The sequence below is a fragment of the Alosa sapidissima genome, chromosome 3 (assembly GCF_018492685.1).
Source record: "Alosa sapidissima isolate fAloSap1 chromosome 3, fAloSap1.pri, whole genome shotgun sequence".
Lineage (NCBI taxonomy): Eukaryota > Metazoa > Chordata > Actinopteri > Clupeiformes > Clupeidae > Alosa > Alosa sapidissima.
Window position 1 is genome coordinate 10,281,933 of NC_055959.1, and position 24,607 is coordinate 10,306,539.

Here is a 24,607-nt window from a genome sequence, read left to right on the forward strand (position 1 = left end):
TGACTTTAATGACAGAGTTTTAAAACCAGCTATGCAGTGGCCCTAGAGGTGGGTGTGACTAAATGTCATTTCATTTGCATTCAAATTGGAATGTGGAATGCAGATGAGAACACAGTGTGGTAAACTCTCCCTTAGAGAAACCCCTAGAGGGTAACAGAGGGGACTGCCAGGTTGAGAGGGGGGCCCTACAGAGTACCTGAACAGAACAGCTCTGACTGGTTTGTCCATGACAATCATGTCATCATGTTACTCCACGGGACAACACACATAAACCACACACATGCATACACACCCACCCCTCAACAGACATAGACGCTTCCTCTTCAGAATTCCACATCAGAGGAACAGGCAAACTCGCCTCTCTGTCTCTGTCTCTCTCTCGTCTCTATCAGCCATGAGTGCGCAACGCAAACGCTTCAGTGGCAGCACCCAGAACTTCAGCAGTCGCTCTCTGGGGTCTGGCTCTGGCCTTGGTTTCAGTGCTGGCTCGCTGGGCACTACCTACCCGGCGTGGGGCTTCTATGTGGGTAAGCCCATCACAGCTGTGTCCGTGAACCAGAGCCTGCTAACGCCTCTGAACTTGGAGATCGACCCCACTATTCAAGCTGTGCGCATGCAGGAGAAAGAACAAATCAAGAAACTCAACAATCGATTTGCTTCCATTATTGATAAGGTAAGTACCTGAGCCTAAGTGTGTCTGTGTGAGTGTTAGAGCCTACCAAACATTAGCTCAGGCATTGCCCTTTTGGGTTACACTTTACTTGACAGTATCGACATACAAGTGTAATGCAATGTAATATTGTAATACATGTAAGAGTGACATGACACTGTCATGAACGTGTCATAAACAAGTCATAAACATTTATGACATAACGCTTCTGTTTTTAAGTGTCATTCGTTTTCACTTGTCTCTCTTTTCTACTCCCCTCTCTCTCTTTCTCTCTCTCTCTCTTTTTCACTCCTCTTTTATACTCTCTCCATCTCACCCTCAACTCCCACTCCTAATCCACCTTCCTGTCCCTTCCATACACACACACACACACACACACACACACACACACAAACACACACACTAGGTGCGGCAACTGGAGCAGCAGAATAAAGTGCTGGAGACCAAGTGGCAGGTGCTGCAGAAAGGCGCTCGTCCTCCCTCTAAGTGCGAGCCCCTGCTCGACTCCTACATCCAGACCCTGCAGGCACAGTTACGGCAGCTTGCAGTGGACAAACAGTACCTTCAAAGAGAGCTTGAGAGGGTTCATGTGGAAGTGGGGGACGGGAAGCAGAAGTGAGTCACCTACAGTCATAGCTTATACCTGAAACATGAAGGAATTCCTCACATACTCAACATGACAGAATGCTCAGAATGCAGCAAAACAATCTTGAAGTTCAGCTCTGGTTTGGTGAAATGTGTTTTGACATTGATGGCACTGTCTCACCTCACCTGTTTGCAGGTATGAGGAGGAGATCAACAGGAGAAATGGAGCAGAAAATGAGTTTGTCATCCTGAAGAGGGTAGGCGCATAATACACGCATCAACACCAACACCAACTAACACCAGCAGCAGCAAACTCTCAACATCTCTGGATAGATCTAATAAGCACATAGTTTGCCACACTGTCAAAGCTTCTGTAATGCCTTCTCTGTGTCCAGCCACCCATTTGTGCTGATATGTCTTAGGATGTAGATACTGCGTACCTGAAACAATCTGATTTGGAGGGGAAATGGACCAGCCTCACCCAAGATATAAATGTGTTCAAGACATTGTATGAACAGGTAATAGCATTTAAACTATACATCTATAATTCTTATATTTTTAGTCATAGTAGTTCATACCATTAATCATAAGTCTTGCTCCATACTATTGCAGTCTGCCAAATTTATAGCACCTACAGAGTGGGCCAAATGATATTTATCCTTCCCATTCTCAATTTCTCCCTTTTTTGTCTCTCTCTCTCTCTATCTATCGATTTGTCTATCTATCTATCACTCTCTGTTTTTAAATGAAATTCAACAAAAAGATAAGTAAGTTAGACTGAATAAAACCTCTATGTTCTCTCTGCTGGTTGATGCCCCTGCGGTCAGGAGCTCAGTGAGCTGCAGGCTGAGTTGCAGGACATCTCAGTAATCGTTGAGATGGACAACTCACGAGAACTGGACATGCAGCAGATTGTGTGTGACGTGAAGGAACAGTATGAGGGCATTTCCTTACGCAGCCGCAAGGAAGTTGAGGTCTGGCACCAGACCAAGGTAAGAACACACACACACTACAGCACAACAATGCACCATCTCTTATACTCCTGCTCTCTCTCTCTTCTCTCTCTCTCACTCTCTCTCTCTCTCTCTCTCTCAAAACTGTTAATGAGCTGCAGTCTCTGTGTGTGAATAGTTTAATCAGATCTCGGCCCAAGCTGACCAGTCCTCAGAGAAGCTGAGGATAGCCAGACAGGAGATTTCTGATATCAAGCGCAACCTCACACGCCTGGAGAATGACATCAACAATGCAAAAGCACAGGTGAGAGAGCGCCTGTCACCATAGCAACCCCTCGGAACAGAAACTACAGAACAGAAATGTATAGACACAACACAGAGTATCAGCACTTCCATATATGAATAGACTAGAGTTAATCATGAGCAGTCTTACTCTCCCGTCTGCATTCACCAGTTGTGATGGGACTATTTGTGTATTTACAGTAATTAATCATAAAACATGAAGACTTCTCCTTTAGGGTTTTAATGACTATGAAATAAAAAATCAAGACTAGATAAAACAAGGAGGAAAAGTGACATATTCTCAAAGGGACAATATATAGTTTACAGGATATAATGCACTTCAGCTTTATTTAAAACTATCCTCAAAATAATATCAATATTTTCAGCCAAGAATGTAATAAGTGTACTAAAACAATAACAGCTCTGATGGTGTAGTGTGGTGTACTCTGTTTTTGCAGCGTGCCTACCTGGAGGCCCAAATTGCGGATTCAGAGAACCAGGGGGAGGTGGCAGTGAAGGATGCCCAAGCCAGAATCCGAAACCTAAAGAAAACCCTTCAGGAAGGAAAGCAAGACATGGCCAAGCAATTGCGTGACTACCAGGAGCTTATGAATACCAAACTGGCACTGGATATTGAGATTGCCACCTACCGTAGTCTACTGGAAGGAGAGGAAAGAAGGTCAGATATAAAAATAAGAATGAGACAAATTCTATTGTTACATGATTATTGATATATTATTATTATTATTAGTAGTAGTAGTAGTAGTATTATATGTTTTGATAATTGTTTTGCTAATATGTTTTGCTAATTTTTATTTTTTCATTTTGTGTTGATATTATTTCACAGGATTGGAAAGGACCATACTGTCAATGTCCAGACAACCTGTGAGTTCATGCAAGAGTGAGATATTGAGTTGCAGATTTGTTGTCGATATTTGCCTTGCACGTGTGTTTGTGTGTGTGTGTGTGTGTGTGTGTGTGTGTGCGTGCGTGCGTGTGTGTGTGTGTGTGTGTGCGTGTGTGTGTGTGTGAGAGAGAGAGAGAGAAAGAAATTTGTGTCTGTTTCATTCTAGTTTTCTCTCTCTCTGATCCAGCCCACCCGTTCAGATCCCGCAAGAAGTCAACATCAAAAGTACTCATCAAAGTTATTGAGGACAGTGTCTCAGAATGCTGAGTTATAGAGACTCAAGACAGTCATACCTCCAGGCAGGCACACACACTTCACACACACACACACACACACACACACACACACACACACACACACACACACACACACACATTTCTACATTCACATTATTGAATACAGTACACTGAATGCATTCTTTTTTCATTGCATGTTTAGATCTTCACTATATTTAGCTGTAACCGGGTTGTTTCAATACAAATAAACTGTCTGTATGACAAAAGATTATTATATGAAGGTTACTCACTGTGTACAGAATATTTTCTTGGTATCCTTGAAAGTTTGGAAAAACACCTTTGACAAACACTCTACATACTTGATATGATCGCAGAGAATGAATATGCTTGTGAGTCTTCTAATTCCTTGTGTCCTTTACCACACCTAAAGTTGACAAAGAGAGGGAGGGGTAGAGTAAATCAACAAGGCAGCAGTGATCATACCCATGGAAGGAGAATCTCTGCAGGGACACCACAGAACAACCCATGACAGAAGACAGTGATGCAGCCTTGGGGGTGAAACCTAAGGGATAAGTTTACAGAAAGAAATGCACGTTTGAGATTGTCAAACGGCCCTGATGCACCAGTGGAGGGGTTATTACATCTTGTAAGTTCACAGAAAAAAATGCACTTATGAGGTGTAACAGCCTCTCCGCTGGATGACCCTCTGCTACATGCTGTTTGTTCCATTTTAATGTGAGAAAGTGACAGAGAAAAAACTGTAAATGGTGGAGGCTGTAGTATTTTTGCTTGTGGGCAACCGGTTCCATGTGCACTGGTTGGATGATCATGACTATTTGCCTATTGATGATTTGCCTATTAAAGTACTCCAGAAAAATATCACTGAATGTACCCAAACAACAATACTCAACATTGCTAAGCAACAGTGCTCAAAAGGTTTCACAGCCATAGATAGACAAAACATTCTAAGATAGATTTATTTATTTATTTATTTACTTTTAAATTGAGCATTTAGTAGCACAACTAGTCACAGATTGGGCCCAAGTGCCCACGGGGACCCATGTTTGAGTCCGACCCGGGTCATTTCCTGATAACAGAGGGAGACTGGACTTCCAGAAGTCCACTATCATCTCTGAGGTCTTTGAAGTGTTCAGCTGCAGATGGCTCGACCAACACCATTTAACAAAATCCTCCACCAGGCTCCTGCACTCTCCCTCCTGTCCCTTCCTAATACACCATTCATTTGCAGTGTCGGCAGAGAACTTCTGCATGTGGCATGCCTCTGAGTTGTAGGCTAACTGATGCTGGGGGTGTGAAAGCCCAGTCCTCTGGCTCATGTCCTACTGACCACATTCTCAGAGCCTGATAAGTTGGCGAAAACAAACCTGTCTTCAAAGAAATCAACGTGATTCTCACAGCACCACTCCCCATGTCTAGGTGAAAGTAGGCCTAGATCAGGGCTCTCAAGTTTTGAGGACAGGCAAGAGTGACATAACCTGACCCTAGCCAGATGAATTTCCGCCTTAGCTCCGCCTAGCTTCACTCACATCCATCTGGGACCTCTTCCATTGAGAGTGATTTCTGCAACCGACTTTATGGTTCAGCCAATCAGGACGCAGGGCGGGAGTTTCATAGATGTGACATAGCGTAGAAGCGACTGTGAGACTGTTATTAGCGTCACGGTTGGCTTCGATGTGAGTGGTTGAAGTAGCACGTCAATAGATGACGGACAAGTGGCTTATTCAATCATATGCAAGCATTTTTTGATTAGGCCCAGCCTTCTGAAGCAACACTTTAATGGATCGGTTCCAGATGGATGAGTGGAGCTAGGCGGAGCGAAATTCATCTGGCTAGGGTCAGGTTAAGAGTGACATTCCCCGTCGACAAATCCGTCCGGGGGATAAAGGGGTGGCTGGTCAGACAGGTTGCGAGAATGGGGGTGTTTCATTAATAATACTACAACTTTTTGTTGCTGTTATTAATATGCCTTCAGATGTTCCAGTGTAACAGAGGTCGTTTCGTCCGCTGCTCACGGCCCTCGAACCTGCCACCTCAACACACCGGCATGGGAGTCGAGCGCTCTAACCACTGAGCTAAAAGCCCAAGCTTCCAACTCAGCGGTTAGAGCCGCTCTTAAGGTTAGGGGTGTGAGGATTTACACGCACAACTAGCATCACCAGCTAGCATACACCAGCCCCAGGTCGGTTAACAGTTGATCCAATATTAGTTGTGCAGAAATATAGCCCATCTTATACACACCAATTGAATTGAAATAGAAATGGTAAAGATTTGTATTTTTTGTCATTATTCCATATTTAGTGTAGTTATATCAGAACCTGAAGTAGCCTACAATCCAAATGCAAGCATAGCATGAAACTTCAGAGTATTACCTTTCATTTGAGGCCAAGATTATGCTAAGGGGTTCATATGCAGTAAGCATTTGATTGCCAGTATGCATTTTGGATAACCCAAAGTCCTATGGGGAGTTTTCATAGGGCATTTTACAAAATGCATGAGCATATCTTGGCAAATAATGGTCTAAAGTACTCATGTTGTCATTCTATATTGATATCTTTTTGCACACAGCATGAAAAGACCTAATGCTAGGACTCAAGTCATATCAAGTCAAGACCTACAGGGCTGAAATGTGGTCAGTTCAAAGATGCTTGTTATCCAGTAGAAAAAGAAAATAATAATCTAGCCTTTGTAACTTTGTGTCAGTAGGCTACATCACACAGTTATCCTATTCTTTTTCCAACAGTGTCTCAGCTTTCCAAAAGAGAGCAGGCATTTGATTATTGGCTACAGTATGTAGGAGCAATGCACTCCTCAGTCAAAGTGTTGTCAAAATGGGGCAAAAGGAAACATTCTGGGAAACATTCTCTAGCAGCAGTCACGTTGTCATTGTTTGTGTCAAACTAGTTGTGGATTTGTTGTATCATTAAAAGATGACTTACTGTGCTGAAACCATGAACTAATGCTCGAAGCTTCAAGGTGAACGAAACTTGGAAGAGGTAACAGGTTCGTGTTCAATAATTCACGTTCAACAATTCCAGGATACGCGTTTTTTCATTGGTTGTTGCGTTAAATCTTACCCAGATACAATAGTGCTATTTTCTGATTGGCTATTGTGTAGCCCCTCTCGTTATTTTTGATTGGCTGATAAGTGACAGGCTCAACTCCAGGGGAGACGCGCTTGATTCCTGCCGGTTTCATAGTGAAAGCGGCGCGGCGGCCAGAGACATTTTGGGCGCTACAGCAACATAGCCTACTAAATATATAAATAGTTTTTCTGCGTGGGAAATACAATGTGTGGCGGGAAAGCGTGACAAAAGACTGAAATGAGTGACTGTCACGCTCAATGCGTGACACTTGAGAGCCCTGCTAGATGTGTAACAGGTAGATGATGCAACTTTTTTATAAATCCATAGTACCACATATATTATCATCTAATGTTGTGATAGACCTTTATATCAACTTAAGGTCTATTGGATATTACCAGTTTTGAACTTCCATTTGCTATGTATGGCCTGAGCTCATGCAAGTCAGAAAGGGGAGGATTATTTGGGAAAGGTTTTTGAGGTTATTTTTGAGAGAAAATAATTGTCAATCGGTCAAATTTGAACACCAACACAACAAGAGGGTTAAGTCCTCAGCACTAGTCTGGTACTACTGAGGTAGACGAGTTTACTGTAGGCCTAGTCATAAACAAGGCATCCTTGCTTGAAAATAGTGAAATGCTGGCACCTAGTGGAAAATGTTATACATTAACCTACTGTCGTCATTTTAAGAATCACTGGTGTGGACGAGCGACCTAACTATATCTAGTTTATACTTTTGTCTAAACCATTTTACACATTCGTCTGGTCATGATGTGAACTTTAGAGTGTGCATGAGATGCATTCATACGTTATTATCTTATTGAAACGACATAGGCTACTCTTTTTCATGCCCGCAAGTAGACAGATTATGATTAATTTCATGTAGGGTGTGTTTTGGACTGTGGAGTCGTTACGGGATATTGCACATCATTCACTTCCTTTCCTTCTCCATTTCTATCTTGTGCTAAAGAGTGTGCAGTTGATGTTCGACTTGACTTCGAATTTGAACATCAGAATCGTTTCGTTTTATTTTACAACGTGTGTTTCAAAGAGAAGGTGATGGCAACAACACAAGATGGCTCCGATAGCACGGACAGTTGGCTAAGTATGTCTTTGAGTTCGACCATTTAGGATATTAGTTTTTCAGACTATATTTTCCCCGTGCTTCCTAGTAGTCGATCTTAACAAACAAACAACTAAACTACGACAAGCTATGTATTGTCTCTATACATGATCATGTTTGCACTGGGCTAAATGGAATCTCGTTCTCTGTCTCACAGTTGCACGATCAGCGCACATGCAGGCGTTGCTGACGCCGCCGCTGACTCCAGAGGGGAGAGACTGCCTCCTGGGCCGCGAGTGCCCTGCAAGTGTGCTCAGTAGAGACCAGCACACCCCCCTGACAGCTTCCCTTTGCCCTGAAGCAAGCCAGCTCACAGAACAGGACAAGAGCAGACAAGGCTTAGATGAAGTCATCACCAGTGTGCTGACTTCTGAAGACACACTGTTGGAAAAGAGGGTGGTGGTGTTGGTGGGACCGGCAGGGGCAGGGAAGAGTATGTGTCTAGAGAAGTTGGCACAGGATTGGTCAAAGGCCCAGGTGCTAAAGGGCTATGACATGCTCCTACGCGTGTGTGTCAGTGAGTGTGTGACCACGTGGGTGAGTAATGCGAGGGAGTCCGGGTCTGTGGGAGAATTGGAGGAGATGAAGCGAAACTGTTTGTCTCTGGAGAATCTTCTCCTCTTGGCTCACCCTCACCTCTCCTCCGCGACCATTTCTTACATTCTGGGGGAACGGTCCTCCTCCTCCGCCGCCCTGCCCCGGCTCCTCCTGCTCCTGGACGGGCTGGACCAAACCCCTCACCTCCCCGACATCTCCAAGCTGCTCTCCCCTCCCTCTGAGCTCACTCTGTGTTCTGACCCCAGGCAACCGGTGCCCATCTCCCACCTGCTCTGCAGTCTGGCGCAGGGAACACTGCTGCCCGCTGCCTCCCTCCTCATAGCGTCCAGACAGGTGCCAGACCCGGACGCACTGCCCCCTGGTGGCAAGTGTGTGGTGGTGCTGGGCTTCTCCCCGTCTCAGAGGAGCCGGTTCTTCCAGCGCGTCCTCCCCGACGACGACGGGCGCCTGGCATCTGAGCTGACCCAGGTCTGTGAGCGCGGGTTTGGGATGTATGAGCTCAGCAGCCGGCCCTTCTTCTGCTGGACGCTGGCCTCCGTGGCTTGTGCCTTGCAGCGAGCTGGAGGTGCTCCTCCCGAGACGCTCACGCATCTGTTGGCCCACGCCGCAGCCCTCCGCCTGAGGCCCATTACCACCAGCGCCAGCCCGGCAGTGGCGGGTCAAGCCCAGGAGGCGCCCCTCGTCCGCACTCTCCTGCGCGGGTTAGCCCAGCTCGCGCGGGTCTGCTCCATGGACGATTGTCGAGACTTTTGCTCCCGAGGGGAGCTGGCGTCGTGCGGTCTGGAGCGCTTCCTCTCCTCCCCGCTGTTGAGTACCTTTCTGCAAGAGGGCTTCGACGCCCACGGAGACCGCACGTTCGTCTTTCTGTGTCCCGTGATGCAGCAGTTCCTCACGGCCGTCAGCTTCTTCCTGGAGGGCTGCGGGTGGGACGGCGGAGCGGAGGAGATGATGACCGATCTGAAGGAGGCCTTTGTGGAGCTGGCGGAGGCCTTTGTGGCCGGTCTGTCGGAGGCGTCCCAGCGGGCGCCGCTGGAGGGACTGCTTGAGGCCGGCTATGCTGGCGGTCAGGCAGCAGAGGTCCAGCGCTGGCTGGAGACCCACGCGCGGGAGACCCTGGAAGGCTACTACAAAGAGCGCCACCTGCGCTGCTTCCGTCTGCTGAGGGAGACGCAGAACCGAGCGCTCGTGAAGCGGAGCATAAGCAGCCCGGGCGCCAGACTGGGGATCAGCTACGGTGGCATGGAAAGGGCAGACTGCGCTGCACTGAGCTATGTGCTGAGCTGCGCTGAGGAGGTTCAGCAGCTGAACCTTTACAGCAGCAGGGGCCTGACCACTGATCATACGTCACTGCTGCTTCCAGCCTTTAAGCTGGCTCACAGCATCATGTAAGGACACTACATCAAGATCACTAGCATAGGCTTGAGTTCAGTTCAGCATGGAACCCATTAGGACTGCACAATGAATCCATTTTTAATGCAATTAACTAATCGCAAAGCAGCTCACAACTCTGTCCACACATTTAATCTTGATTGATTGATTGATTGATTGATGATTTTTATATTAATGTCATCCTCCTTGTGTAACAGAAAGTGAAGCTTCTTTTGCATCTGGCATCTCACGAATCAGAAGTGGCCCTACTTAGATAGATAGATAGATAGATAGATAGATACTTTATTGATCCCCAGGGGAAATTCAAGGTCTCAGCAGCATACAGACAACACACATTCTTTAACAGCAGAAAGAGTAATTAAAGTATATAATATAAAAACACAACTAAGCAATAAGGACAGTAGAAGATAAAGAATATGCTAAATATACTAAAATACAAATTATACTAATTAAACTTAAATACAATATATAAAAATATACTATATAAATATATAATATATAAAATAAAAATGACAAAAATACAAATTATACTACACTTAATCTAAATCAATTCTAAAAACAGTATCCACATAGTGGTGATTAATCAATCAGAGGCGCTTGCAATGACTGAAGCAGGGACTGAGCCTGTGATTCTCTGTGCATAGTAAGGTATGGTAAGGTGCTCTAAGGTGCTCTGTGTGAATGAGTGTCATGGTGGTAGTGCAATGGTGATAGTGGTCATGGTGATAGTGCAAGTGAGTAAGTCCAACAGTGCAACAATGCAGAAATAAAGTAAAGTCTATATATCTATATATTTTACTATTTAAGAAAATGTATAAGTGTGGCCACAGTTCGGCTGTGGCATGGGGGGGGGGGGGGGGGGGGGTTATGCATATGTGCGAGATCCACCACCATCTCCTTGGTCTTTGAAGTGTTAAGTTGAAGATGATTGAGTTTGCACCATTGCACAAAGTCCTCCACCAGGCTCCTGTACTCCTCCTCCTGCCCGTTCCTGATACACCCCACAATTGCAGTATCATCAGAAAACTTCTGCATGTGGCATGACTCGGTGTTGTAGCTGAAGTCAGATGTGTACAGGGTGAACAGGACTGGAGATAGCACAGTTCCCTGTGGCGCTCCGGTGCTGCAGAAGCCAAATTTGGCAAATTACTTAAAGCCAAATTTGGAATACTGAACTGAAGATTGACTCTCAAAAATGATATCACAAATCAAATTGCAATTGCAATCTGCCAGAAAAATTGCCATTAGACATTTTCCCCAAAAGGTGCAGCCCTAGAATTCACTGCAATCTGTTGTTTTCTGTGTGTTCATTCTGGTACGGAAATGTTCCGGGAAATGGGTTGGGCCATCATATGTGTGAATATGTTGAAATTGTGTTGCAACATGGACTGATGAAGTTGTTTTCAGTATAAAGCTTCCAGACTACAACTCTACCACCTCCCTAATAGTTCAGTAGTACAGCATAGTTTGGAATAGAACAATGCTGCACAGGACTGCATATACCTTCCAGGTGGAATCTAATTCAAATTCAAATTTATTTTCATTCATATTTACATAATGGGCCCTAATTTAAATGCTGGTCAAAGTGCAAAGTCTGAAGTGTAACTAAAGGTAAATGAATCAATCACTATATACAAAATCTACTTGCTAATTTAATACCACAACCAAGATCCTGAGCACACACAGGTGAGCCAGCTCAATGCTCCCACACGGCACACAGTGGATTTAGTTCATGCGCAGGACACAATTGCTTACTGACTTTGCACTTTCCCCAGCCTTTTAACAAGGGCCCGTACTGTAGACTCTGTGTACTGAGTTGGTTTTGTCACTAATCCTGCCTGTGTATCTGTGTGTGTGTGTCTCTGTGTGTGTGTGTGTCTGTGTGTGTGTGTGTTCCTCAGACTGTCTCAGAGTGTCCTGACTCCAGACTCCTTGGCCCATCTGGCGGAGGGCCTGAGAGAGGGAGTCACCACCCGGCTTGACCTCTCCTACTCCAGCCTGGGAGACGAGGGCGTCCAGGTGCTGTGTCCCGCGCTCACCCACTCCTCACTGCGCACGCTCAGGTACAGAAGCACATGTCTGCCTGCGTGAGTGAGTGTGACGGTGTCCTCAGTGTCTTCAGCAGCAATGGCAGCGTTTCTGCATAGCTTACACAGTCACACTTGCATTACAATTGCATTCCAAACAGGACATTGCTTGTGCCACAAAGTAATGTGAGTGTCTGCTGTGTTGTCTGGTAGAGTGGTTGCGTGCACATCCCTTTAGGCCAGGTGCCCGACAGGGTCTTCAGGCAAATGGAGCCATGTCAGGTTGAAGGTCCATTTGCCTGAAGAAGACCCTTTCGGGTTTTTTAATTAATTCAAGTTTGGGAGTTTCTATGGTGTGCGGACATTCTCCGTTTGTTTTGTCTGCTGTGTCGTGCAGTGCCCGAATGCCCGAACTCTATGTGTGTTTAATTGTGTATCTGTGTACCTGTGTGTGTATGTGTGTGTAGTGTCCCTGTGTGTAAACTCACCGCTGCGGTTTGCAAGGACCTGTCTGTGGCTCTTGCAGCCTGTGAGCTGCGTGCTCTGGACCTGCGCGGCAACAAGCTCACCGACGAGGGACTCACGCTGCTTAGCAACGCACTCAAGAGCCAGCAGTGTAAATTGCAAGAGCTCAGGTACACACACACACACGTTCACACTTCTCCTTCAGTGTGCTTATGACAGTGTGTGAGGAGGGGAACTGCCTTTGGTTAATGTTGAGGCACAAATTACCTCAGGCAAGGTCATCTGTGGTGTAAGTGTTTTTAACTGTGTGTGTTTTTGTGTGTGTGTGTGTGCGTGTGCATGTGTGTGTGTGTGTGTGTGTGAAATTAGTCTCCACAGCTGTGATCTTACCGCAGGCTCCATGAACACACTCTCCGAGGCCTTGAGCTGTGGTCACTGTCCTTTAACATCCCTTGATCTGACCAGAAATGACCTGTGTGACTCTGGAGTGAACGCTCTCTCACGTGGCCTCAGCAACCCCGGCAGCAAAATACACACACTCAAGTAATGCACACGCTCACATGTACACAGTCAACCTCTCATTGTAATAGCACTGGAGTAAACATACACTTTAGTCAGGCACATGTTATAGGGAGAGTGCAGATGAACAGACTTCTCAATCTCACTCACATGAAGCAGGCCTCAGACAGACAGACTGACTGTCCACTGAAGACATAGTCATCATATCACATCACATCTTTCAAAAGCCTGAGGATAATGTTCAAAGCTGCTTCAAAACTAGACAAAAAAAGCTGATAAGAGTGTGTTTGTGTGTGTGTGTGTGTGTGTGTTTCCAGGCTGACTGAATGTGGGCTGACTGGCACATGTTGTGCAGCTCTGGCTGTTGCTGTGCGATCAGGAGGCTCACTGACAGAGCTGGACCTGTCCTGTAATGACCTTGGCCAGGAGGGGGCGTTGCTGCTCTGCGAGAGCCTCAAGGGGCCGGAATGTTCTCTCATCAATCTCAGGTGGCAATCTCTCTTCTAATGAATGAGAACAATTCCCATAAAGTTGGAAGCACCAAGCATATATACAGTAGAAGGCAATATATAGGCAATAAAATGTGTGGGTTTAAAATGTATCTGTTTGTGTGTGTGTGTGTGTGTGTGTACAGTATGACACGGTGTGAGCTGACCCTGCCAGTGTTCAGTGCCCTGGAGGAAGTGCTGTGTGGTGGCTCTAAGCTGAAGGCTCTGGCTCTGGGTTTGAACAAAGTGGGAGACCGAGGAGCCAGACACCTGTGGAATGCCCTGAAACACGGCCACTGCAACGTACAGGATCTGGAGTGAGTACTAGCATCTCTCACCCACTACACACACACACACACACACACACTCATACACACACACAGCAACATAGCTTCACTGACATTCTACCCTGGAACCACATCCAGAGTGCAAATGTTTCTTCAACTCCTGCACACCCACGGGAACACTCATACACACAAACCTACTACTCACATGGTAACCTCTCTAGGAACATTTGGAATGACATCTCTCTGGATTCACTCTCTCCTCTCTGTCTGCACACGCACACAGATTTGATGGATGCCAGTGTGACAACTCTGTGTGTGTGTGGGGGGTCTTTGTGTCAGTCAGAATTTGCGTGTGACATCACATTTGTTTATGTTTGTACAGTATAACAATTTCTTAGTATTCCCTCCCTTCAGTATTCCCAGAGAAACTCCACAGTGTTTGTTTTTTGTTTGGGAGACCGGATGCCCCCACTTAGTTTGTTTCCAGTTTTTGGAGCCTGGGCTGCCTATAAAGACATTTTTTTTTTACAGTGTACTCACAGGATGGGCAGCTAGCGGATTGTGAGGAGATGTTTGCTGATGTGACAAAAATGTTATGGGTTACATAACATTTACCGTACATATAACAGCGATCGCTGACTGCACCTTTAACAATGACTATATTTGCTCCTGTCATTATATTTTTGTTGTATGTGTAGTTCCTAGTCGTAATTATTCTATAATGGCCAATGGATTAATGGTGAATTAATTCTGTCCACTGTGACGTGTGTGTGTGTGTGTGTGTGTGTGTGTGTTAGCTTGGAGATGATTGACCTGACAGATGAATGTGTGGTGGATCTGTGTGAAGCAGTGAGGGCGCATGGCTCTCTGAAGACTCTCATCCTGAAGAACAACTCTTTGACTGACAGCTCCATCCCCAGCCTTGTCCAGCTGGTAAAGAGCTGCCCTGGCCTCAAGGAGTTCAAGTGAGTGGTGGTGACCGCAGTGTCAAAAGATAGAAGTAGAGATTTGTGTCACATTTTGAGACATTTGATTCTTGTTGACCTGTTGTTGTTGTTTTTTTCAGTTTGCAGTATAATGACCTGAGTGAAGATGTGTTTGAGCTGATGGAGAGCTGTTCCAGGATCAGATACTGAGCCCTCATGATCAGCACACAGCTACTCAAAGCCCTTTTTCATTACAGTTCAGATGTCAGTGCTTGTTTACAGAGTGTGCCCCAAAGGAAATGTACAGGATTCTGTTCTTCTGCTTTTCACTATTTGGCATTTCATGTTTTGTATTGTATAGGATAGCATTGGTACTTTATTCTTCCTGTAGGGGAACTGTTTTTCAGTAAGTAGAACATGTCAGGTCTTCTTTGGCGTGACAATACAGACAGTATTACAATAAGACACATTGACCATTAAACCAGTCATATCACAGTATTAGTATTGCCAGGAAAAAATAGTTTTGTGTAGTTTTCATATATGGGTTTCAGCAGTTCCTTCAGAGTTTTTGAATTTTAATTAATTTTAGTTTTATTTAGTCTTTAAAAATTGCTTTTGACATTTACATTTATTCATTTAGCAGACGCTTAACCAAAGCGAAAGCGACTTACATTTGCAGGGTTCCCACAGGTCATGGAATTTCTGGAATATCATGGAATTTTGGAAAGTCAGGGAATTTTATCGTTTTGGGTGCAAAGTCATAGCCTGGCTAGCAGCGTGAATAAAATCGTGTGCGTAAGGCAGCATGGGAAAACCCAGGCTAGCAAAGTCATGGAATATCAGGGAATTTTCAATTCAGAATTGGTGTATATCTGGTTATTAGCTTTACTGCTTGCTTGAGTAGTTGTGGTTAGTCCAACTTTGTTCATTCAAAACCCATTTATTCATCTCCCGCTCTAAAAAAAGTAAAAGATTCTTGAACGCTACGCGACTTCTGAAATCTTGTACCCTTCATTATAAAGTAGGTCATGGAAATTCAGTTTTTTTGTCAGCGAAAAGTCATGGGATTTTACATTTCACTTAGAGTGGGAACCCTGCATTTGACAATTATATTACAAGGGTCACTGTTCCTGAGAATCTTGGGATTAAGTGCCTTGCTTAAGAGTACAATGGTGGAAGACAGGTGTTGAACACCACAACATTTTCAGGCTACTGCATGCTAGCCCAGCTCCTTACCCACTACTCTACCACTACCCAGCCAGTTTAAGCATTTAGATTATTTTTGGTAAAACCTTTATAAGATCCTAGGTGCAACATACAGCGCGTTTGCAACTGCCACCAGCCAACTGTGCCTTGTTATTGTGTCCTGTATCATGTTGTGTAATGTTAAATAGTTAAATAATGTTAATGATGATTTACATTATTTTTTACTGCTGGTTTTACTTTGTTTATGTTAACTGTAGCATCCCTGGTACCTTCAGATCCATGGTAGCAAAGTATCTTCATAAGTCAGTCATTCATATTTGAGTTATTCCAACAGCAGAGTGTAACAGCATATTTTTCACCACAATAAAACATTACACTTCATACTATTGGCAGCACTGTACTATTTCCTCTATTTCAGTCTGTGATCGATGTGCTTTCAAGCCTGAAGTTTCAATAAAGCTTCATTATAAATCACGTTACAATTTAGCAGCAGCATTACAAAAATATAATTCTTACATTTGTTTTTATTTATTGGTATAATTTATTCATATTATAACATTTTTAAAAAATGAGACAGTACCATCTCAGGACATGTTCATGTTCAAGATTCAAGGCACAATGGTGGTGATACATTGACTGATCTTTCATTCATTGGCTTGTGTTTATACTGATGATCAAGCATGAGATTGGGTCAAGCATGAGATTTAAAGTGGTTCCAGCACTACCAGTGAAACTTGTGCGTTAGACAGTTGAGTTGAATCACTGGAGATGGATGCCCCCCTCATAGTTGCCCAGTGTTTACGGGAAAGCACTCAATACTCACCGTCAGCTCAGGGTTGGAGGCCCGACAATACTCAGTCTCTCATTCTCACCCATATATAAAAACACATACACCTCTTCCAACTTTCTACACAAATTGGTGCCCATCGTGTTTACAGTCATACAGAATATACGGACCCATCTGAAGACAAACTACAATTCACTATACATGTTGCTGGAGAATGTATGTGTGAGTGAGGAAAATGGAAAAAATGGCTGAGGCTCTGAGAGACTACACTTCAATTTCACCATGGTCAGATCAAAGACATGGAGCCTGCTTCAGCCTACACACACACACACACACACACACATAGGGTGAGAGGGAGGCAGAGCGTGTGGGCAGCCCAGGCCTCCTGAGGAGGCTCACTTGTGTTCTGGGTGGTTTTGTAGACAGTCAATGAATTCTGTGACTGGACGGCCCTGGTAGCATATCTCATAGACAGCACTGAAGAGAGGGAACCTAGACAAAAAGCCAAAACAGGACAAGGGCGGTGATTAAAAAGTGCAGACAGATAACACCCCACCTCCCACTTGCATTTAGTGCTGGCCAAGCTGGCAGTATTTAATGTGATTGACTTGTTCCTCTGGGTCCACAAGAACCCTGCTAGTGTGTGTGTCTGATGTGTGTGTGCGCGTTCTGATATTTTGAGAGTGTGTGTGTGTGTTCCAGTACTGTTGATATTGTAATATTTAATGATCCTTACTTGTCCAGGAGGTCTTTGTGTTTGAGGATGTGATGGACCTCTGCCGCGGTGGCTGGACCCTGAAGCTTCTGTCCGTTCAGCATTTCCTTCTCTAGCTCCTCTAGGGACTGGACACAGGGACATGGGTCAGAGGGGCACACCACAACTGTTTAAACAAGCCCACAAATCAAAGAAATGAAGAGGCTGGAATAAGCTGACATTACTGCATCATTCAATGGGGCCATAAACACACATTTTTAATTAGGAGAATGCAACAACTTGCAAGATGATATCTTACAATAACTTGTGAGCATCTTTTGTTAAAGGATTATTCTAGTGTCTCATTAGATAATGCAATCACTTCACCATCAGTAGTGTTCTTACAGAAACAGTGCTTATCCACAGAACCTCTTGTGCTCAATGTTTTTTTTAATCATGTCAAATAAAACATACCAGGGATTTTAGAACAACAAAGACAAACAGATGACAGAGTAGGAGATAACAGAAAAACACCTCTACTTTCTACATTGCAAGAATTGTAGTTCTTCAAAATTGATTACCGGAAAACAAAGAGGCCACAGGATTCCACAGGCCTTAACTATCTGGGCTGTGGTCAGTTTTCCTTATTTTGCTGTGGAGCCTCAAAGACACCACACATCATAAATAACAAAAGACTGCTTATCTAGTCCATTGTTATGATCTCGAAATGGATCCAGACTTAAGATGTAAAATTCAGAAGCGTAATTTACTAATCTACAGATAACTTTCGGACCTTCAGGGAGGGTCTGGCTGTAATTTTCACACAGCTGCCCGTCCCAACTGGCCTCAGACATAAACAGTGGGGCAGTTTACATTGTTCAATGTAACATCAGCCTTTGGTAGGAGTGTACCATGAGAGGCAATATATGGAGATCTGACGGGGTCTAAAATAAAACAAAACCACTCATCCAAAATTCAGACCACTTCTGAACAAACTGTCAAATTCATGGAGAAATGAATAAGTCGAAACAACTCTTCTAAAAGAGCACCTGACTTTGAGACATACATTAGTGAATTAGCACTCCTGTAAGCCAAATTTTTGGCACATTATCACACAGAGGATATTCAATGCAATGAAATTTACACCAAGCCAAAACTGACAAGCATCCCATGACTTACCTTGCCAGTCTTGGCAAAGGCCTCAGAAACTTTGCGGTTGCGTCCTCCATAACACGTGGTGATGAGGTCGGCTACGCCGCAGCTCTCCAGGAAGGTTGCCGAGGACACGGGCCCTGCGGTGCAGAAGAGGCGTGCGAAGGCAATCATCTCCATCAGGCCCAGCCTGATGACCGCTGCCTTGGTGTTGTCGCCAAATCCCAGTCCGTCACAAAAGCCCGCACCCACCGCAACAATGTTCTAAAAAAAAGTGGTGTCCATTTATTATGAATTAAGATGAAAACCAGTAGCCTTGGTCTCAATTGCTTCAACTAAATGTCAAGACACTGAGAACATTCCTTAAGTCAAGAGTAGCCTCAACAAGAACCATGCAAACCTAATATGACCAGCAATGAGAGTAGGCTAAACCAACCTTATTAGATAATTTCTCTTAGACTGAAACGTATAATCTGTTCACAGACAATCCTTAATCCTTTTTCCAAACCCTACAACATTTATGAACAGTAATTGCCATTCACCAGTCTCAGACTCATGAACAAATAAATTATAACCGTACTTTGCCTCCCATCAGAATAGTCACTGAGTGCAGATATGAAAGCAGACAGATGGGCTGGCGATGTTTACCTTGAGCGCTCCACAGATCTCCACCACGTCTGACTCCTCCACCACTGTGATGCGGAAGTTCTTTGTCTGCAACAGCTCTTTCAGTAAAACACCATCAGCCTTGTTCTTACAACCTGGGAAAGCCATACAAGAGATAGATTCACACACCACCCTACACACACACACACACACACACACACACAGAGAGAGAGAGAGACAGAGAGACAGAGACACAGACACAAACACACACAGCAATGTGCTAATCTTACCGATTGTTGTCTCACAGAATTTCTCATCTGCTACTTCATTGGCAATGTTGGCCCCCATGAGAACATTGACCGTGATGCCAAGCTTCTCTTGGATCACATCAGAGATCAGCCTCAGGCCCTCCGGGCCCTCATCCACTCCCTGCAGGACACAAAACTGACTATTTCACCAACAGCCACACTGCACACTGCAGGGTATACGGCTTAGGCAACCAAAGGGAGGGGAAAAAAACCTCTTCTTGTTTTTTAAACTGGGTCAAAGGTCACAGCTGTCTGCCCTGAACCTTGATCCAAAAGAGGGGCATGCACAGAGAACACTGAGGACAAGCCTGACTCACCCTTGTCCCATGCAATTACGTCACTAGATTTTTCATCATTTTAAGAGCAAAGAGGAATTTTAAAACACAGACCACTAATTGGCTACTGTGGGAAAGGCGCATTGATACAAACACGCTATGACTCTGTGAATGTTTGACAAATCGAAGGTGAAATGTCTGAATTTACAGGGAGAGAGAAAACTGGAAGAATGTGAGAAAATAAGCACCTTTATGAGTGACAGTCCAAGAGCATCCTTTTTGATCTTCCCCTTAATGGAGTCGCACGCTCTCCCAATGAACTGATGTGGAATCACAAACACCAAGATATCGGCTCCAGTGGCTGCATCCACCAGCTCTGGCACTGCCAACTGATAAACAGACACACACACACACACACACACACACACACACACACACACACAAACACACACACACACACACACACAAACACACACACACACACAAACACACAAAGGGACTGAGTAAAAGGAGTTTATACACCAATGCAGTCTCGCACCAGATGGCAGAGCTGTAGTGCTGTATGGGTGCAATGCTGATGCTCCCTCACCACATTGTCTGGAAGCTTCCGCCCCGGGAGGTACTTCACATTCTCGTGGTCGGTGTTAATAATCTCAGTTAGCTTGCGTCCATCGACCATCTCCTCGAAAACCCACATGTTGACGACATTGTCAAACTTTGGGTTCTGTGCCGCATTTGCTCCCACTATTTTGGCGATGGCAGAGCCCCTGGCGAGAAAAGGGGAAGTGAAGAGCACAGTGTCAGCGACCCGACAGGAGATGCTGACGGACGGACCCCTAACAAATTCATGTGACTGACCACCACACTCAGTCAGGCTAAAACAAAACACAAACAAGTTCTTCTGATAACACTATCCTATTCTGTCAAGTTAATTCCAATTCAAAAAAGTATGTGATATTGTAGGCTACCATCTCTATGGCAAGCCGATTGAGCATTTATTCAGATATCTTGATATCAGGCATAATTGTCATGTACATGCAAGCCATTTCTGTCCACTAGTGAGCCATTTCTGTGTGAACTAGTTAACTAGTGACAGCCAAAATGCTCACTAGTTAACTAGTAAGGCCCAAATTCTCTCTAGTTAACTAGTTCATATGTTTCATATCTTACTAGTTAACTAGTAATGCTCAGCATGTTCAGTAGTTAACTAGTGGACACTGAAATGCAGAGCCGGACAGTAACGGAGTACATTTACTTGAGTACAGTACTTGAGTACAATTTTGAGGGATCTGTACTTTACTCGAGTATCATTTTTGGGGAGTACTCATGACTTTACTCAAGTACATTTGAGAGGCAAATATTGTACTCTTTACTCCACTACATTTCTATCCATAACCGTGAGTACCCGTTCTTCTTCTAAAAAAAAAGAAAAAAGAAAAATCTCGGAAACCCTCAATTTGTTGTTTCCCTCTCAAACATGATTGGATTGTGCAGGCGCCACTGATTGGGACAGCCTATCAGCAATCACCTTCAGCTTTCCGCCAAAGTCAACTCCATGGTCAGATTTAGATAAGAGATGAAACCATGGACGAAACAATGGATGAAGACGCAGCAGGTCCATCCCGGGAATGTGTCAACCTGTTGCCACACCTCGCCAGACTATTTCAATTTTCTGAACAAGTTAATGATAGTTTTAGCTTCAAGTGTTTCAATTACAAAATAGTATTTTGTATTTGAAATACGTATTTTAAATACATGTATTAGAAATACTGCCCATCCCCGGCAACATGTAGTCAGGGGGCCAATTCTGAAAAGGACTTCCGTTAAGACTTTTGCGGACATGTTTTGGTACAAGCTGTCACCCAATTCTTTTAGGTAGAAGACACCCATAGGTAAGATATTAGGGTGGTTGTCAAGCTGAAATTTATTTTGTGTGACTTGTACAAGCAATTTCAGGCCAATGTTTTGGTTTCCTGCCCAACACGACATGCCAACAATAAATGTTGAATATCTCCACAACTACAAGGACCCTATACATAAAAAAGGTATCAAATGAAAGCTAACACTCATGGGCTTACACTGACATTTGTTGTACAGTGTAAGAGACAATAGAACTAGAACATGAAAAAAACAATCTCCGCCTAAAGAGAACCAGTTTTCAAAGTGTATATCAGCTTGGAAAAATAACATAGTATCCCAAAACCTCTATCAATCAGTACCCCTATCTATGGGAATGAGTCAAGCCAAGTTTAAAGCTTGTAGGGAGAGACAGTGCAATGCTGCAGAAGTTATAATTCTTTAATGTCGAGGCGGAAATGTAGAACTGTAGATGGTGGTCTATGGTGCTATTTGACTTCATTAATGTACCAGGTTGTAACACAAATTATATTTAATTAACATATCACTATAGTTATCAATTCCATCCTAACATAACTGCTCTCTCACTTCTTTAGGGTTAGGGGTTAGTAACTAGTTAGTAACTGGTCTTGCTGATCCTAGCACTTGCCTGACTAGAACTGATTCTCGATTGTTTAAAAAACAGCACTCACTGATGCACTTATTCTTATTGTACTAGAGCTTTTTTTAATTGTCCTATAATTTGTTGAGAGAATTGCTTTAAAAAGCTTAAACTGTTAACCATGTTGGTAGTCGCTTTGGTTAAAAATGTGTCACCAAATGTAATGTAATGTAATAACTAATCGTCATATGGCAAAGGTATGTTTTTCCCCATCCAAGCAGTGACACTCAGGTAGGAGCCAACAGAAGGCACCCAGGGACCATGTCCATGTGCTCAATCTGAGTCCTGGTCAGGGACACAAAAGAAGAGTTTACTGTTTTGATAATGAATACCTTCCCAATACAAAACATGCATGCATGCATCCAAGGGCATAATATAAATCTAATCTACAAAACAGGAAAAACAATATCATGCCAAATAATCTGAAACAATATAGTTGCATATAATGTGGCAAAGCTCAATAATAATGATGCGAGTACCTGAGTATTCTTGCACCAAGCTGCACAGGCACATCCACATGGCCCACTACAAAATATTCTACTTTTCGACATCGACACTGCCTGGTACTGCACTGACTTCCACTTTCCTTGCATCCACGCGAAGATTGTTTTTTTATGTTCTAGTTCTGTTGTCTCTTACACTGTACAATACATGTTCATTCTGACACTTCAGCAGACATCCCATGAGTATTGGCTTTCATTTGATACCATTTCTATGTATATGGTCCTTGTGGTTGTGGAGATATTCAACATTTATTGTTGGCATGTCGTGTTGAGCAGGAAACCAACAAATTGGCCTGAAATTGCTTTAAGTCATACACACACAAAAAAAAAATCAGCTTGACAACCACCCTAATGATCATGCTTGCACATAAGTGGGATTATATTTGCCCAAAATTACAGTAGGTAACATGGAAGAAAATTAAAGCACTTTGGGGGAAAAAATTAGCTTTTACCACTTTTAAGAATATAGTAGGCCTATTAAAATGGACAAAAAAGCATTTTCTAAGCTGACAACCTGGCTAGAACACATGTTGAGGGGTTAAATATTAATACTGGATAGGTTGTATGCTTGTACCAAAAAGTGTCCGACAAAGTTTTAATATCAGTTTTGGCCCACTGACTAATGGTAAAAAGATGAAAATTACTTGATTTTACTTTCAATTTCACATTCTCCAAGGTTAACATTTTTCATAACTCCATGTAGGTCGTTTCTGTAAATGTAAGCACTGTGGCAGTAGTAATGCAATATTTAGAAAATGTAGGCTACTCTTGTACTCTTGATACTCAAGTACTTTTAAAAACAAGTACTTCAGTACTTTTTCTTAAGTAGACATCTGACTGTTGTACTGTTGTACTTTTACTTATACTTGTAAAGTACAAATCTCATGTGCACATTTTTGGCTGTCACTAGTTAACTAGTGAGACCCAAAAGCCTTCAACTAGCTGACTGGTATGCATTTTGGCTTTTACTAGTTAACTAGTAGACATTTCTGGCTCTCATTAGTTAACTAGTGAAGCTAAATTGTGTTCACTAGTTAACTAGTGAGCCTTTTGGCTCCCACTAGTTAACTAGTGTGCATATTTTGGCCCTCACTAGTTAACTAGTTCACACAAACATGGCTCACTAGTTAACTAGTTGACAAAAATGGCTTACATGTACATGACAATTATGCCTGATATCAAGATATCAGAATAAATGCTTAATCGGCTTGCCATACATCTCAAATTCACATGACTTAACATTGTAGTTTGTATAGTTTATATGGCTTTATAGACATTAACATTGTTGAGTATGCCATTTCTGGACAAAAGCATTCACTTGAAAGCAAACCAGGTCCACCAAGGTATACGAAGTCAATGCCTTCTGGTAGGCATTAAGGATTTCAGAAAAGCTCAGCACAGATCTCACTAACATAGCCAAACAGTTGCTGCATAATGTTAAATTAATATTAAAATCCCTAAGACTAAGAGACTGAACAAGGGGACACATGGTTTCAAGACAAAAAAATCTCCCAACAGGTTTTTTCCAAAATTTGCTGTTTTGTCACTGTGCACCCCTCAGTGCATGCGCTTGTCACTCAACAGGTTGAGTGACAAGCGCATGCACTGAGGGGTGCACAGTGACAAAACAGCAAATTTTGGAAAAAATGCCTTGAATCATCATACTTACAAAAGGCTATTAATAATAAGGCATCAGCCAATTTACAGAGAGCTTATTACGGATGTCATCATTCATACACGTCTAAACTGAAATCTGAGCACAGAGCGTGAACGAACGAGCTGTTCACGGGTGTCAACAGCGAGGCCAGTGGACACACTAGCAGCACTTTTGTTAAGCCTTACCAGTTTCCAGATCCAACAATGCAAACTTTCTTGGGAGAGGCCATTGCTTCAGTTTTAGTCACGCGACTTGCAGCAATGAAGGGTATCCTCGCTTCTAGCTGTACATTTCAATCAACCCACAAGAGACAGCTCGGCCTGTTATGCGACAATCTCCGCCCCTCCAACTCATTGGTCAGTAAGAGGGGAAACCTAAACTCCGC

General features: G+C 43.7%; 3 protein-coding genes across 3 annotated transcripts in view; 2 read left to right on the forward strand and 1 right to left on the reverse strand.

Moving 5' to 3' along the window:
* The window catches only part of LOC121705141 (keratin, type II cytoskeletal cochleal-like), a 3,834-nt gene extending 58 nt beyond the window's left edge, over positions 1–3,776 (forward strand). Inside the window, exons 1-9 of the mRNA XM_042085954.1 lie at positions 1–673; positions 1,077–1,285; positions 1,452–1,512; positions 1,678–1,773; positions 2,083–2,247; positions 2,387–2,512; positions 2,949–3,169; positions 3,338–3,375; positions 3,585–3,776. The exon at positions 1–673 is cut by the window's left edge and continues 58 nt beyond it. Of these exons, the coding sequence (XP_041941888.1) occupies positions 281–673; positions 1,077–1,285; positions 1,452–1,512; positions 1,678–1,773; positions 2,083–2,247; positions 2,387–2,512; positions 2,949–3,169; positions 3,338–3,375; positions 3,585–3,664 (1,389 nt within the window). The 5' untranslated portion in view covers positions 1–280 and the 3' untranslated portion in view covers positions 3,665–3,776. The remainder of the gene's footprint in view (positions 674–1,076; positions 1,286–1,451; positions 1,513–1,677; positions 1,774–2,082; positions 2,248–2,386; positions 2,513–2,948; positions 3,170–3,337; positions 3,376–3,584) is intronic.
* Positions 3,777–7,419: 3,643 nt separating this feature from the next.
* si:ch73-233m11.2 (NACHT, LRR and PYD domains-containing protein 12) lies at positions 7,420–16,103 on the forward strand. Its single transcript, XM_042085909.1, has 9 exons — positions 7,420–7,839; positions 8,015–9,800; positions 11,706–11,867; positions 12,299–12,466; positions 12,666–12,839; positions 13,133–13,303; positions 13,450–13,620; positions 14,388–14,555; positions 14,657–16,103. The coding sequence occupies exons 1-9, from the start codon at positions 7,794–7,796 to the stop codon at positions 14,724–14,726; spliced, it is 2,916 nt and encodes a 971-aa protein (XP_041941843.1). The 5' UTR covers positions 7,420–7,793; the 3' UTR covers positions 14,727–16,103.
* A 125-nt stretch (positions 16,104–16,228) lies between these two features.
* Positions 16,229–24,556, reverse strand: gpd1a (glycerol-3-phosphate dehydrogenase 1a). Its single transcript, XM_042085973.1, has 8 exons — positions 24,408–24,556; positions 20,134–20,311; positions 19,793–19,933; positions 19,252–19,390; positions 19,004–19,116; positions 18,383–18,619; positions 17,246–17,352; positions 16,229–17,001 (listed from the first exon to the last, which is right to left on the reverse strand). The coding sequence occupies exons 1-8, from the start codon at positions 24,449–24,451 to the stop codon at positions 16,905–16,907; spliced, it is 1,056 nt and encodes a 351-aa protein (XP_041941907.1). The 5' UTR covers positions 24,452–24,556; the 3' UTR covers positions 16,229–16,904.
* Positions 24,557–24,607: the final 51 nt, after the last annotated feature.